Source organism: Mustelus asterias, chromosome 15 (genome assembly GCF_964213995.1).
Source record: "Mustelus asterias chromosome 15, sMusAst1.hap1.1, whole genome shotgun sequence".
Lineage (NCBI taxonomy): Eukaryota > Metazoa > Chordata > Chondrichthyes > Carcharhiniformes > Triakidae > Mustelus > Mustelus asterias.
The window spans coordinates 17,282,635-17,295,166 of record NC_135815.1 but is presented as its reverse complement, the minus strand read 5'-3'; the positions used below and the strand labels follow the sequence as shown (position 1 = coordinate 17,295,166).

Genomic DNA, 12,532 nt, shown 5'->3' with positions numbered 1-12,532 from the left:
GTCATTGTGAAAACCCAGGCCAAAGTTAAGGAATGAATGCTAGTATTCCCTGACTGCCACTCTATTGAAAGTTTGGCATTGTAGCATTGGCAACACTTCAAATATTATAGATAGTATTTTTCATAATTGACATTAGCAATATTTATTTGAGTTTTTAAAATCTTTGTAGGAACATCTTTGTTGCTTGCCATGTTAACTCAGCACCTTGCTCTCATGCCTACATGTCCTTCCTTGGCCTGCTACAATGCTCCAGTGAAACCCGGTGCAAGCTGGAAGAGCAGCATATCATCGTTTGGTTAGGCAAGTTGCAGCCCTTGGGACTCAATGTTGAGATTAGCAACTTTAGATTTGATCTTTGTCCTCCATCTTGAACCACTTTTAAAAAAAAATCCCATACATTTATTGCCTCAATTCAAGCACCCCCCCCCCCCCCCCACACACACACACACACACACTCCAGGCAATCTGTCTTTTATTCTTAAAGTTGACACATTTTGTTGCAATCTCTCAGGGCTACACTTAGGCAGCACGTTGGCACAGTGGTTTGCCTCACAACGCCAGAGATCTGGGTTTGATTCCCAGCTTGGGTCACTCTCTGTGTGAAGTCTGCATGTTCTCCCTGTATCTGCGTGGGCTTCCTCCAGGTGCTCTGGTTTCCTCCCACAGTCCAAAGATGTGCAGGTTGGATGCATTAGCTTTGCTAAAATTCTCCCTCAGTGTATCTAAACAGGCACCGGAATGTGGCGACTAGGGGATTTTCACAGTAACTTCATTGTAGTGTTAATGTAAACCTACTTGTGACTAAATAAATAAACTTTAAACTTTAAAATCTACCACATTCTCCCTTCCGAAGAGCCTAAAGGACTGGAAACGTTAATTCTGCTTTCTCTGCCAGATCCACTGAGTTTTTTTTTGCATCTCCTGTCCTTGTTTTTTTTAAAAAAGCAAATGGACAAGCGATGGAAATTCATAAACTTGAACAACGTACACAGGACTTTGCAAGGGCTTCTGTCACAGTACAGTGTAAAACAGGCAGGGTTCGAGCAGCAACGTTAGGCAGTACCTGGAGATGTTTCACACCTGCAGGGAGCGCCCGTGTACCAGATTCCCTCTCCTTGCGAGCACGCTGCGCTTCCCGCAGCTTCAGGTCTCAGGAAGTGGAGCCCAGCTCCCGCACGTCCTGCCTTCCACTCCTATTTTGTTTCATTCGGGTCTCTCCACTTACACTATCGTTTCCAGCCAACCTCGATCAGAGTCCGCTCGCATGGCTAACCTTCAACCCCAGGAGGGCCAAGTGCCTGAAGGTACTGTAAACGTGCTCTGGCGCAATCTTGGCGTCCGCTTGTTGGTATCCTATTTCCCCAAAGAGGCAATGACAATGCACTGAAGGAGCCTATTCTTCGATGTTATAGTTTCACAGGCATGCAATCTAACATTTGTGTTTCCTTTTTGGGGAATTTTACTCTGTCAAGTATGCGTGTTGGATAAAAATTGTGATCCAACATCGGATATGATGAGTTTGAACGCTGGGAAACTGTACCTTTAAACGTTTTGAATATCTAAAGTCGAGCGTTATAAAGTGCAGTTTTAAAATGTGTACATTAAATCAACTTTGTTTCATGTTATTTGCTCTTCCTCTTCTTTAACTTCGTGCTCCTATTTTATCCGTTAGAATATTGAGCCAGTTATTTTGTGTCACGTTAATTTCTTTACTTCGACTGAAGGTGTTACAGAATAATACAATGTTTTACTCAGCGCTTCCATGCTATCGAGCAAGTATTGTGCCGTTGCCATCCGATAAGACGGAAGAATGCACTTTTAGCACAATCCACCATGTAAATATGAAAGGCAAATTAAATTTTCCTTACTCTTTCTAGCAGCGTTCACTGTTCGCCCACCCATCTCCCTGTTTTACTCACTTGATGTGCGAGTCACCTTGTGGCATTATAGGTGAGAATTTCCAGCTTTTACGCTACAATTGCACTTTGGGTGACATGCAGCATATGAAGGTACTCCGCTTCCCACAGTCACATATTTAAGGTGGAGTTTGGAGCTTTAAAGAGTCCCCAAGCTTTGTTCGCAGATTTCGGGCTTCATCACATTTTTTTCAAACCTGTATTTTATGGAAGTGGTCCCTGAGACTTGCACGTTACCTTGTCAACCGTCCCGGTCCCGGCCCCGCCCCGCAGTGTTAGTCTCCCCGTGCGCCTCCATCTTTGGACTTTAACCCCACATTTAAGTCTCAAGAGAACTGCTACACCAGTTTTTTGAGGATCAGAGGAGTCTTATGAAAGAAGGGTGTGATTCTTTAAAGCTGCTCTTGTGAAGATGTGCAACCTTCTACATGCCGGGGCGGCACGGGTTAGCAGTGGTTAGCACTGCTGCTTCACAGCTCCAGGGTCCCGGGTTCGATTCCCGGCTCGGGTCACTGTCTGTGTGGAGTTTGCACATTCTCCTCGTGTCTGCGTGGGTTTCCTCCGGGTGCTCCGGTTTCCTCCCACAGTCCAAAATGTGCGGGTTAGGTTGATTGGCCAAGTTAAAAATTGTCCCTTAGAGTCCTGAGATGTGTAGATTAGTGGGTAAATATGTGTGGGTAGGGCCTGGGTGGGATTGTGGTCGGTGCAGACTCGATGGGCTGAATGGCCTCCTTCTGCACTGTAGGGTTTCTATGATTTCTATGATTCTAAGATCAGCTTTGCTCAATTGCCAGAACTGTTCTGCCTTGAGCTATTTCACTATGTTAGAGGTGCAATATAAATGTAAGTTATCATTGTCCTGCAGTTTCTTGGTTTTGAATCCTTTTAAGCTGCCATAGGAAATCTATGTGACATCTGTCAGGGTGCAGTCATGGCAGTTATGTGACCGTTGGTAGTCTTATTCTTCAATGGAACAAATTGTTATCATGCCCAGAGCGCAAAGAGTGAGAGGAAGTGAATTCTAGCTACAATCTGGATTCTCCAGGATGCAGAATGCCATAAATAGCATACACATGGCTCTGAAGACACTAACAGAAAAGCTTTTGACATACAAGAAAAGAAAGGGTTCCATTTGCAGAATATATTGATTGTCTGTGATGCCAACCAGAAGATCCTGTTTGCCAAAATCAAGCATGCAGTTAATTGCGATGATCTGTTTAGCTTTCAATACAGCACCCCCCTGACCATCTCCATGAGCAGAACCATGTGAATGGATGGATCCTGCAAGACAAAGCCTTGCCTCATGACTCCACTGAGACCCCAGACAGATGCAACCAAGCCATCGCAGCAAGAAAGCTCATGGTGCGAAGGAGCATAGAGACATAAAGAGCACATTTCACCACTCGGTGAACTGAAAGCGAGTTGCAGTGCATGCATCCTGATTGCATGCATGATTGCAGAAAAGCAAGGCTGATAAATGGAGTTAAAATATAAATCAGCCATAATCTGATTGAATTACTAGGTTTAAGGGCTGAAAGACATATTCGTGCTGTGCTGTGCCCTACACAGTTTTGCATTTCTGGGAGACCTAAAGTGCAATAGGGATGACGGTGAGCCAGAGACACCAGAAAAAGGGAGACCCAAGCCACAGCACATCAGGTGGATGATCTCTTGGAGGAATCATTTCTCAGCCCCAAACGCCTTTGAAGTTGGATTCTACAGGAGGTGTTTATGCAGTAATCAGTTACTTCAGCATTTTGCACCCTTGTCTCCTCCTGCAAGATAGCAATCTTCCTTGAAATCACTGTCAACTGAATATCTCAAAAGGATTTCACCAATATTCACAAGCTGAGTATAGAAGTCCACACAAAATTATTGCTGTCTTTTTTAATGACTGTGTGCCTATGAATGATGGACACCATTAATAACTCATGTCTATGAGTTTTATCATGACTCTTCACTACAGTATTTGTTCCACCACATATCTCTCCTCTTGTTTATTTCTGCAGTGTACCTGTACTTTTATCTTGATGCCTTTTATTGGCTCAATTTGAAACTTGGCATGAAGAACTGGAGCAATCTTTGGCTCAGCCTTGGCTTGATTCAAACTTTAATCATCTGGCTCACTTTCCTCTGCTCCTTAGAGAATAATAGAAATCACAAAAAACACAAGAGAAAAATCAGTGGAAATGAGAGAGGAGTGATTTTTTTCACTTAATTAGTAACCATGGTCCTGATCTTATCAAAGAGTGAGGAATAGTGCGCATGAGTAATGAAGTGGGGGGCCCACCAGAGATTCCAGGAACACGGAGGCTCTGCTCATCTTAATGGGAGGTTCAATTTCCAGCTTGGGTCAGTGTCTGTGCAGAGTCTGCACGTTCTCCCATGTCTGCATGGGTTTCCTCAGTGTGCTCTGGTTTCTTCCTACAGTTCAAAAGACGTGCTGGTTAGGTGCATTGGCCTTACTAAATTTGCCCTCAATGTACCCAAAAAGCCACCGCAGTGTGATGACTAGGAGATTTTCACAGTAACTTCATTTCAGTGTCAATGTAAGCCTACTTGTGACACTAATAAATAAATAACATAAAGAATGCATCAAACTTTGGTTTGATTTACAAACCAGCCAGCCTGACTCTGATCAAGACATTGCCATGGGAAACCAGCCACTCCCTGATTCATTCCCCATGGCAATGACTTAACTAATCAGAGTCAACTTGGCTAGTTTGAAATCAAAGAAGTGCTTTAAAGTTAACTGCTCCCTGATGCATCCTCCATGGCAATGCCTCTACCAATCTGAAACTTCTTGCTACCAGTCAGCGTCGCTTCTAATGCAGTATAAATTGCTGTTCCCTTTTGATTTGGTATATTTGTGAATCGTACTTATGAGTACAAGATGAAAAACTTTGAAAAGATGTCTCTTTTTTTCAGTAATACTCAAACTATGTATTTCTTCACAATTGGAATTTGCTGAAAATGGAGAATTGAAATGTTGACTGACAAGTACTAAATTGGTCAATGACCTGCAGTGCAGTGTTTTGAGGACTACTTAACATACTGAAACAACATCAACTTATGTCCTCTTAATGGATGCTGCCTTACCTGCCTGCTGAGTGTTTCCAGCACTTTATGTTTCTGATTCAGCTGTGTCGCACTGATGTATATTAATGTGTTTGATTAATGTATAAATTAATAGTGCCATCTTAATTCACCAAACTAAAAATGAGCTAATATGAATTAAAGAATTTGAATAAAGTGAAGCAAGCAGGCTCACTGTTCTTTGCTGTTTCCTTTATTAAAAATGAATATATGCTGAAGTTACTTTCTGGAATTTCTGTTGAAAATTTTAAAACAAAATGTATAAAGGGGCAAAACCTGACCTCTTGGGAAATAAGGAAGGGCAGGTGACAGAAGTGTTAGTGAGGGATCACTTTGGACCAGTGACCTTAATTCCATTAGTTTTAAGATAGCAATGGAGAACAATAGGTCTGGCCCAAAAGTTAAAATTCTAAATTTGGGCAAGGCCAATTTTGATGGTATTAGACAGGAACTTTCAAAAGTTGATTGGGGGAGTCAGTTGGCAGGCAAAGGGATGGCTGGTAAGTGGGAGGCTTTCAAAAGAGTGTTGACCAGGGTTCAGGGTAAGCACATTCCTTTTAGAGTGAAGGGCAAGGCTGGTAGAAGTAGGGAACCCTGGATGACTTGGGATATTGAGGCCCTGGCCAAGAAGAAGAAGGAGGCACATGACATGCATAGGCAGCTGGGATCAAGTGGACCCCTTGAAGAGTATAGAGGGTATAGGAGTAGAGTTAAGAGAGAAATCAGGGGGGCAAAAAGGGGACACAAGATTGGATTCTCTTTTGCCTTATCTGCCAAAGCAAAGAGCTTCTACAAATACATAAAGGGCAAATGAGTAACTAGGGAGAGAGTAAGGTCTCTTAAGGATCAACAAGGTCATCTATGTGCGGATCAACAAGAGATGGGTGAGATCCTAAATTAATATTTCTCATTAGTATTTACTGTTGAGAAAGGTATGGATGTTAGGGAACTTGGGGAAATAAATACTGATGTCTTGAGGAATGTACATATAACAGAGAAGGAGGTGCTGGAAGTCTTAAAGCGCATCAAGGTAGATAAATCCCTGGGACCTGATGAACTGTATCCCGGGATGTTGTGGGAGGCTAGGGAGGAAATTGCGGGTCCCCTAGCAGAGATATTTGAATCATTGACAACCACAAGTGAGGTGCCTGAAGATTGGAGGGTGGAAAATGTTGTGCCTTTGTTTAAGAAGGGCTGCAGGGAAAAGCGTGGGAACTACAAGCTGGTGAGCCTAACGTCTGTAGTGGGTAAGTTGTTAGAAGGTATTCTGAGAGACAGGATCTGCAGGCATTTAGAGAGGCAAGGACTGATTAGGGACAGTCAGCATGGCTTTGTGAGTGGAAAATCATGTCTCACAAATTTGATTGAGTTTGTTGAAGTGGTAACCAAGAAGATAAATGAGGGCAGTGCAGATGATGTTGTCTACATGGACTTTAGCAAGGCCTTTGATAGGATACCACATGGTAGGTTGTTGCATAAGGTTAAATCTCACGGGATCCAAGGTGAGATAGCCAAATGGATACAAAATTGGCTTGATGACAGAAGACAGAGGGTAGTTGTAGAGGGTTGTTTTTCAAACTGGAGGCCTGTGACCATTAGTGTGCTTCAGGGATCGGTGCTGGATCCACTGTTATTTGTCATTTATATTAATGATTTGGATGAGAATTTAGTAGGCATGGTTAGTAAGTTTGCAGATGACACCAAGATTGCTGGCATAGTGGATAGTGAAGATGGTTATCTAGGATTGCAACGGGATCTTGATCAATTGGTCCAGTGGGCTAATAAATGGCAGATGGAGTTTAATTTAGATAAATGCGAGGTGATGCAATTTGGTAGATCGAACCAGGGCAGGACTTACTCAGTTAATGTTAGGGCGTTGGGGAGAGTTATACAACAAAGAGATCCAGGGGTATAGGTTCATTGCTCCTTGAAAGTGGAGCCACAGGTGGACAGGGTGATGAAGAAGGCATTCGGCATGCTTGGCTTCATTGGTCAAAACATTGAATACAGGAGTTGGGATGTCGTGTTGAAGTTGTACAAGACATTGGTACAGTGGAATGTCGTGTTGAAGTTGTACATCGTGTTGGGATGTCGTGTTGAAGTTGTACAAGACATTGGTACACTTGGAATACAGTGCACAGTTCTGGTCACCCCTAGTTATAGAAAGGATATTATTAAACTAGAAAGAGTACAGAAAAGATTTACTAGGATGCAACCGGGATTGATGGTTTGAGTTATAAGGAGAGGCTGGATAGACTGGGACCTCTTTCCCTGGAGTGTAGGAGGCTGAGGGGTGATCCTATAGAGGTCTATAACATAATCATAGAATCATAGAATCATAGAAACCCTACAGTGCAGAAGGAGGCCATTCGGCCCATCGAGTCTGCACCGACCACAATCCCACACAGGCCCTACCCCCACATATTTTACCTGCTAATCCCTCTAACCTACGCATCCCAGGACTCTAAGGGGCAATTTTTTTTTTAACCTAGCCAATCAACCTAACCCACACATCTTTGGACTGTGGGAGGAAACCGGAGCACCCGGAGGAAACCCAATGAAGGGCATAGATCAGCTAGATAGTCAACATCTTTTCTCAAAGGGAGGGCACTATAAAACTAGAGGGCAAAGGTTTAAGGTGAGAGGTGAGAGATACAAAAGGGTCCCGAGGGGCATTTTATAAATAGAGGGTGGTGAATGTCTGGAGCAAGCTGTCAGAGGTAGTAGTAGAGGCGGGTACAATTTTGTCTTTTAAAAAGCATTTAGAGAGTCACATGGGTAAGTTGGGTATCGAGGGATATGGGCCAAATGTGGGCAATTGGGACTAGCTTAGTAGTTTAAAAAAAAAAGGGCGGCATAGACAAGTTGGGCTGAAGGGCCTGTTTACATGCTGTAAATCTCTATGACTCTAAATCGTGGCTGCAAGTCATGTTTGCAAATGCATGTAATCTAGTGCACAAAAGTCTAGGCAACTCTATTCTATTTGACTTTATTGTCCAGTTTGAATTTTGTGGTCTCTTAAGTTTGGCAAGGATCATTCTTTGTGTTGTTGCCTTATTGGTGAAAAGTCCTAAATTGGAACAAGAAAATCTATTCATACCTGCAGCTTGATGTATATGCAATTTAATGGGAACATTTTCCTTTCTGACTGCAATGTTAGCAACTTTTGGTTGAGACTTAAGTTCAATCTCCAAGCGGATTAGCCTGGTCATTCACAGAACACTCACGGAAACCTTGGTATAAACAATATCTCTCCAGAATTTTCACTGATCTTCTGCTAAAGTTACATGAACAATTAGGAATACCTCAGTGGAAATTAATGCCAATTTTCTCTTCATCCAGATGTTTAATCATTTCTTCTTCAATTAAAAATTCAATTTTCCCCACCATAGATGTTAGACTAACTGGCATGTGATCACTTGGGTTAGGCTTGCTTCCCTTTTTGAAAATGGTTATTATTTGAGCCACTCTTCAGTCTTCTATCACACACTTACTCTTGATTAAAAGCCCTGAGATACTCCCATGGGTCTCTCTTTTGCTTCCCCCATTTCCCTGAGGATCCTTGGATGTATCCCTCCAGGCCCCTGCAATCTGACCTCCTTTAACAGAGCTAGTTCCTCTAACATATTCTTTTTTCTCTTCTATAAAATTGAAGCAAAGTGCTTATTAACAATTTCTGACATTTTTCAATTTATCCTCTACTAATTCACTATCTTCTCCACCTGAAGATGTGGGTATACCTCACATTCAACAATTGCCTATTTTTAGATTTACTCCTCTCACCTCCCCTGTCAACATTTTTTACTTGTATTATAATTTTTAATCATTACTTTAGGATCCATATGATCCTTCTCATTTGTTTGTTTCTAACTATTTTAGTTAACTTGAAATTTTAAATAGTCTCCTTTTGTAATGTTGTATGTTCATTTTTAAAAATTTACTGATTCAAAGAATGTGGACTTTGCTGGTTGGCTAGCATTTATTCCCCGTTCCTAATTGCCCTTGAGAAGGTGGTCGTGAGCTGCCTTCTTGAACCACTGCAGTCCATGTGGAGAAGGTGCACCCACAGTGCTGTTAGAGAGGAAGTTTTGGGATTTTGACCCAGAGTGAAGATGTAATTGTTCTTTAACTTTAAAAAAAATGGCTCACAGGACTGTGAATCAACAATGCAATTGTTCTTGCCATCGCACCTCTGCTAGTTCATTCCCTATCTCTCTGAGATCTGGCCTATTGCAATCCAATTCCCTTGTTTTTGGACTATTTCCATTTCTTTCTGAATCCTAAACAATATAGTAATATGGTTGCTACTCACAGGGTACTCACCCACATTAAATAATCTAATTCATTTATTTTGTTACTCATAACTATAATATTGGGGTATTCGGGATTGTAGGGGTTAATGAGGGACTGAGGAAACAGTATGCCCACATTATGATGTGGAGAATCATAGGGACTAATAGAGTGTAATGGTGAGTCTGGTAGATGTCAGCATGAAGATCACACCTAGTCAGGACTGAATCCTATACTCATGCATATAGTTATGTGTTATTAATAAATACTTACTGTTCAACTACACAACCAAACTGTTCAACTTCTAGATCTCTCCATGAAACAGCATACAAACATGCAACGTGGTGGCAGCAGGTAAAGGACCCCAAAATCCCTATGAATGAAAAAGTAAAGAAACTGCAGTTTGACCTGAGAAAAGTGCACCTAACCTGAAGACCTCAATGAAGATCATCTAAGAAGGTCCGTTACAGGCATGGAGGCTGAAGAGCAGAAGAAAGATCCACTGTGCAGAGCCATAATATATGGCAACCATGTGCAAAAAAAGAGAAGTCAGAGCAAAAAGTCAGCTTCAGTTGAACTCTCCAAGCTCAGGAAAGCAACCAGCTGGCCAAAACAATTTGTTCAAAAGATTTTCTGTAGAATCACTGAAGCTTAAAAACAGTTTGTAACTTTAACGGTGAGTGGACTGCCAAATCCCAACGAATGTGGGAAGAAAGTAAAATAATTAAAGCTGAACTTCCCTGTGCTGAAAACAGCCATGAATGATAAATCAATACTGCCAGACCGATTAGGGCAGATGCAAGGGCCAGATCACGCGTACAATTGGGCGTTATGGAGAAGAAGAATTTTTAAATACGTGACAGCATCAGGCTTGAGTAAGAAAACAAGCTGAACAAATGATTGCACTATTATATTCAGTAGGTCCAATAGCTGATGACATGATTGCTGCCAGACAAGGAATAAATGAATCTTCCGATACTTACTGGCATCCTTTGACACCTACTTTAACCTAATAAAATTTGGAGTAAGCAAAATTTAACAAGAGAGCCCAAAAGGCCATTGAACCCATAGCTTCTTTCATAATGGAAGTATACAGATTAGCTGAAGGTTGTGACTATGTTAACTTTAAGTCAAAGCTCATAAGAAACCGAATAGTAGTGGAAGTGGCTGATGATACTCTTTCGGATATATATAATCTGAAGATCTGACTTCCAAATCATTCTGCCAGCAAAACTAATATATTTTACATGGTGGTGTTAAATCATTATACAGAACAACTCCAACTGTCCAGCTCATAAATAAACAAAAGGGCAGAGCGACAGGAGGGCAAGGAAAGTAATACCCATGCAAAACACAAGATGGTGGCAGACCATGTCAGCGCTGTAGAGCCAAAAGACCTCACAGGCACAACTGTGTCCAGCAAGCTGCAGTGCTTTCACTACAACCACCTAGAACACTTTGGAAAGCTGTGTAAGTGCAAAACCTGAAGACAGCCAGAGGATTCCAAAGGAGCCCAAGAGATAGATAAGCCACACCAAAAAGAAGTCCAACAGTGCTTATTGGGAGAAATCAAGGATCTCAGATTCATATTTTAGAATACTGACATATCCGTATATGGTCACCTCACGAATTTCAAGTTAGACACAGGAGCCAATGTGACAGTCCTGTTGGATCAGGAACCATGGCTATAGGACCTATGGCTATAGGCAACAGACACCCCACAGAACGGTCCCAGAGGACTCCCAATAGATGAGAGGCATGATTCAAGAGCCACACCAGAAGGCAACAAGCAAATAATCCAAATACTGTGTGTCATAGGCAATTAACCCTTTTCTCTCTTGAGCAGAAATGCCTCTGTTGCCCTCCAACCTCCTCAAACTAGGAGAACACACTGAACTGGAGACTCTTGAGAGGTTTACTAATGCTGCTGATCTCGACTGGGACTTCAGTTCAAAATTGTCCTCACACTTGGCAGAAACAGTTATTCCAGCTCCTTTGCAGAATGCAGAAAATACTCTTCTTCAGTCAGACCAGCTAAACCTCCAGATGACCAACATACTTGAAACAGAAGATACAGAGAAGGATTAGGTGGATTGGCCACGCTAAATTGCCCCTTAGTGCCCAGGGATGTGCAGGTTAGGTGGGTAGTCATGCTAAATGCATGAGGTTACAGAGATAAGGCGGGGGAGTGGGCCTTCGTAGAATGCTCTTTTGGAGGGTCGGTGCAAACTCAATGTGCTAAATAGCCTCCTTCTGCACTGTAGGTATTCTATTCTGTAGATCCTGGAACAGAAGAGAAGCAAACTCAAACTCAGCAAGACAAAACTCAGGGAGGGACAAGTGCCTATGAAGAAACAGAGCATAGCATTAGCGGTCAAACTGCAGGTTGAGCTCAAGGGTAAGGAATGTACAGACATAAGGGAAGTAAACCATCAATTGGCAGAAAGAAATTGGCATACTCTACCAAAAAAGAAAACCCAAGTCCATTTTATGAATGAACATTCCCTCTGAAAAGAGAGGGATAAGCCCATGGTGTCCAACCAAGGAAGGTAGATTGTCAAGAAAGAAAAATAGAACACTAAAAAGTGTAAGAAGTGAACCAAATGTTGACAGCCAAATAATTGAAATACCAAGTACCACAACTTCAATTCCAAGTCACAGAGTCAGCCCAAAGCAGTTGAAACAACCATTCCTCCAAGTTGAATAGAATGAGACATGGAAGAATTGTAAACTGTCCAGATCACCTGAATCTGTAATGTCAGTGACTTGGGCAGGGCGGGCGGGGGGGGGGGGGGGGGGGAGGTGGGGGGCGGAATAAGAGGTAGCATGTGTAATTACATTTGGGTAAATGTACATTACATAGAAAATTACATTTCTACATTTTCTATGGTTTCTATGGTTTCTAAAGTATTGGGGAGAGGTTTTGTACTAGAGTGTTTGAGACTGTAAAGGTTAATGTGGGACTGAGGAAACAGTGCCACTCACATTATGTTGTAGAGAGTCACATGGGAGTAGTAGAGTGTAGTGGTACGTCTTGTGGAAGTCAGAATGAAGTTAGCACCAAGTGTATCGAGTTGTGTGTTATTAACAGGGAATGTGTCTTATGGATATGAAGGCTTGGAGAAGATGTGGTGAGAAATGGGAGAGAAACTAAAGTGTTAAAAGTTCAGGGCCAGAGTGGATGGGTGCTGTGGAGAAGTGGGCAAGGTGAACATGTAAAGAAACGTCTC

The 12,532-nt window shown here is 42.2% G+C and overlaps 1 protein-coding gene across 1 annotated transcript in view; it reads left to right on the top strand.

The window, feature by feature from the left end:
* The first annotated feature begins 1,191 nt into the window (after window positions 1-1,191).
* The window catches only part of edaradd (EDAR-associated death domain), a 57,523-nt gene continuing 46,182 nt past the window's right edge, over window positions 1,192-12,532 (top strand). The window contains exon 1 of the mRNA XM_078229573.1: window positions 1,192-1,304. Coding sequence (XP_078085699.1) covers window positions 1,265-1,304 — 40 coding nt within the window. The 5' untranslated portion in view covers window positions 1,192-1,264. The remainder of the gene's footprint in view (window positions 1,305-12,532) is intronic.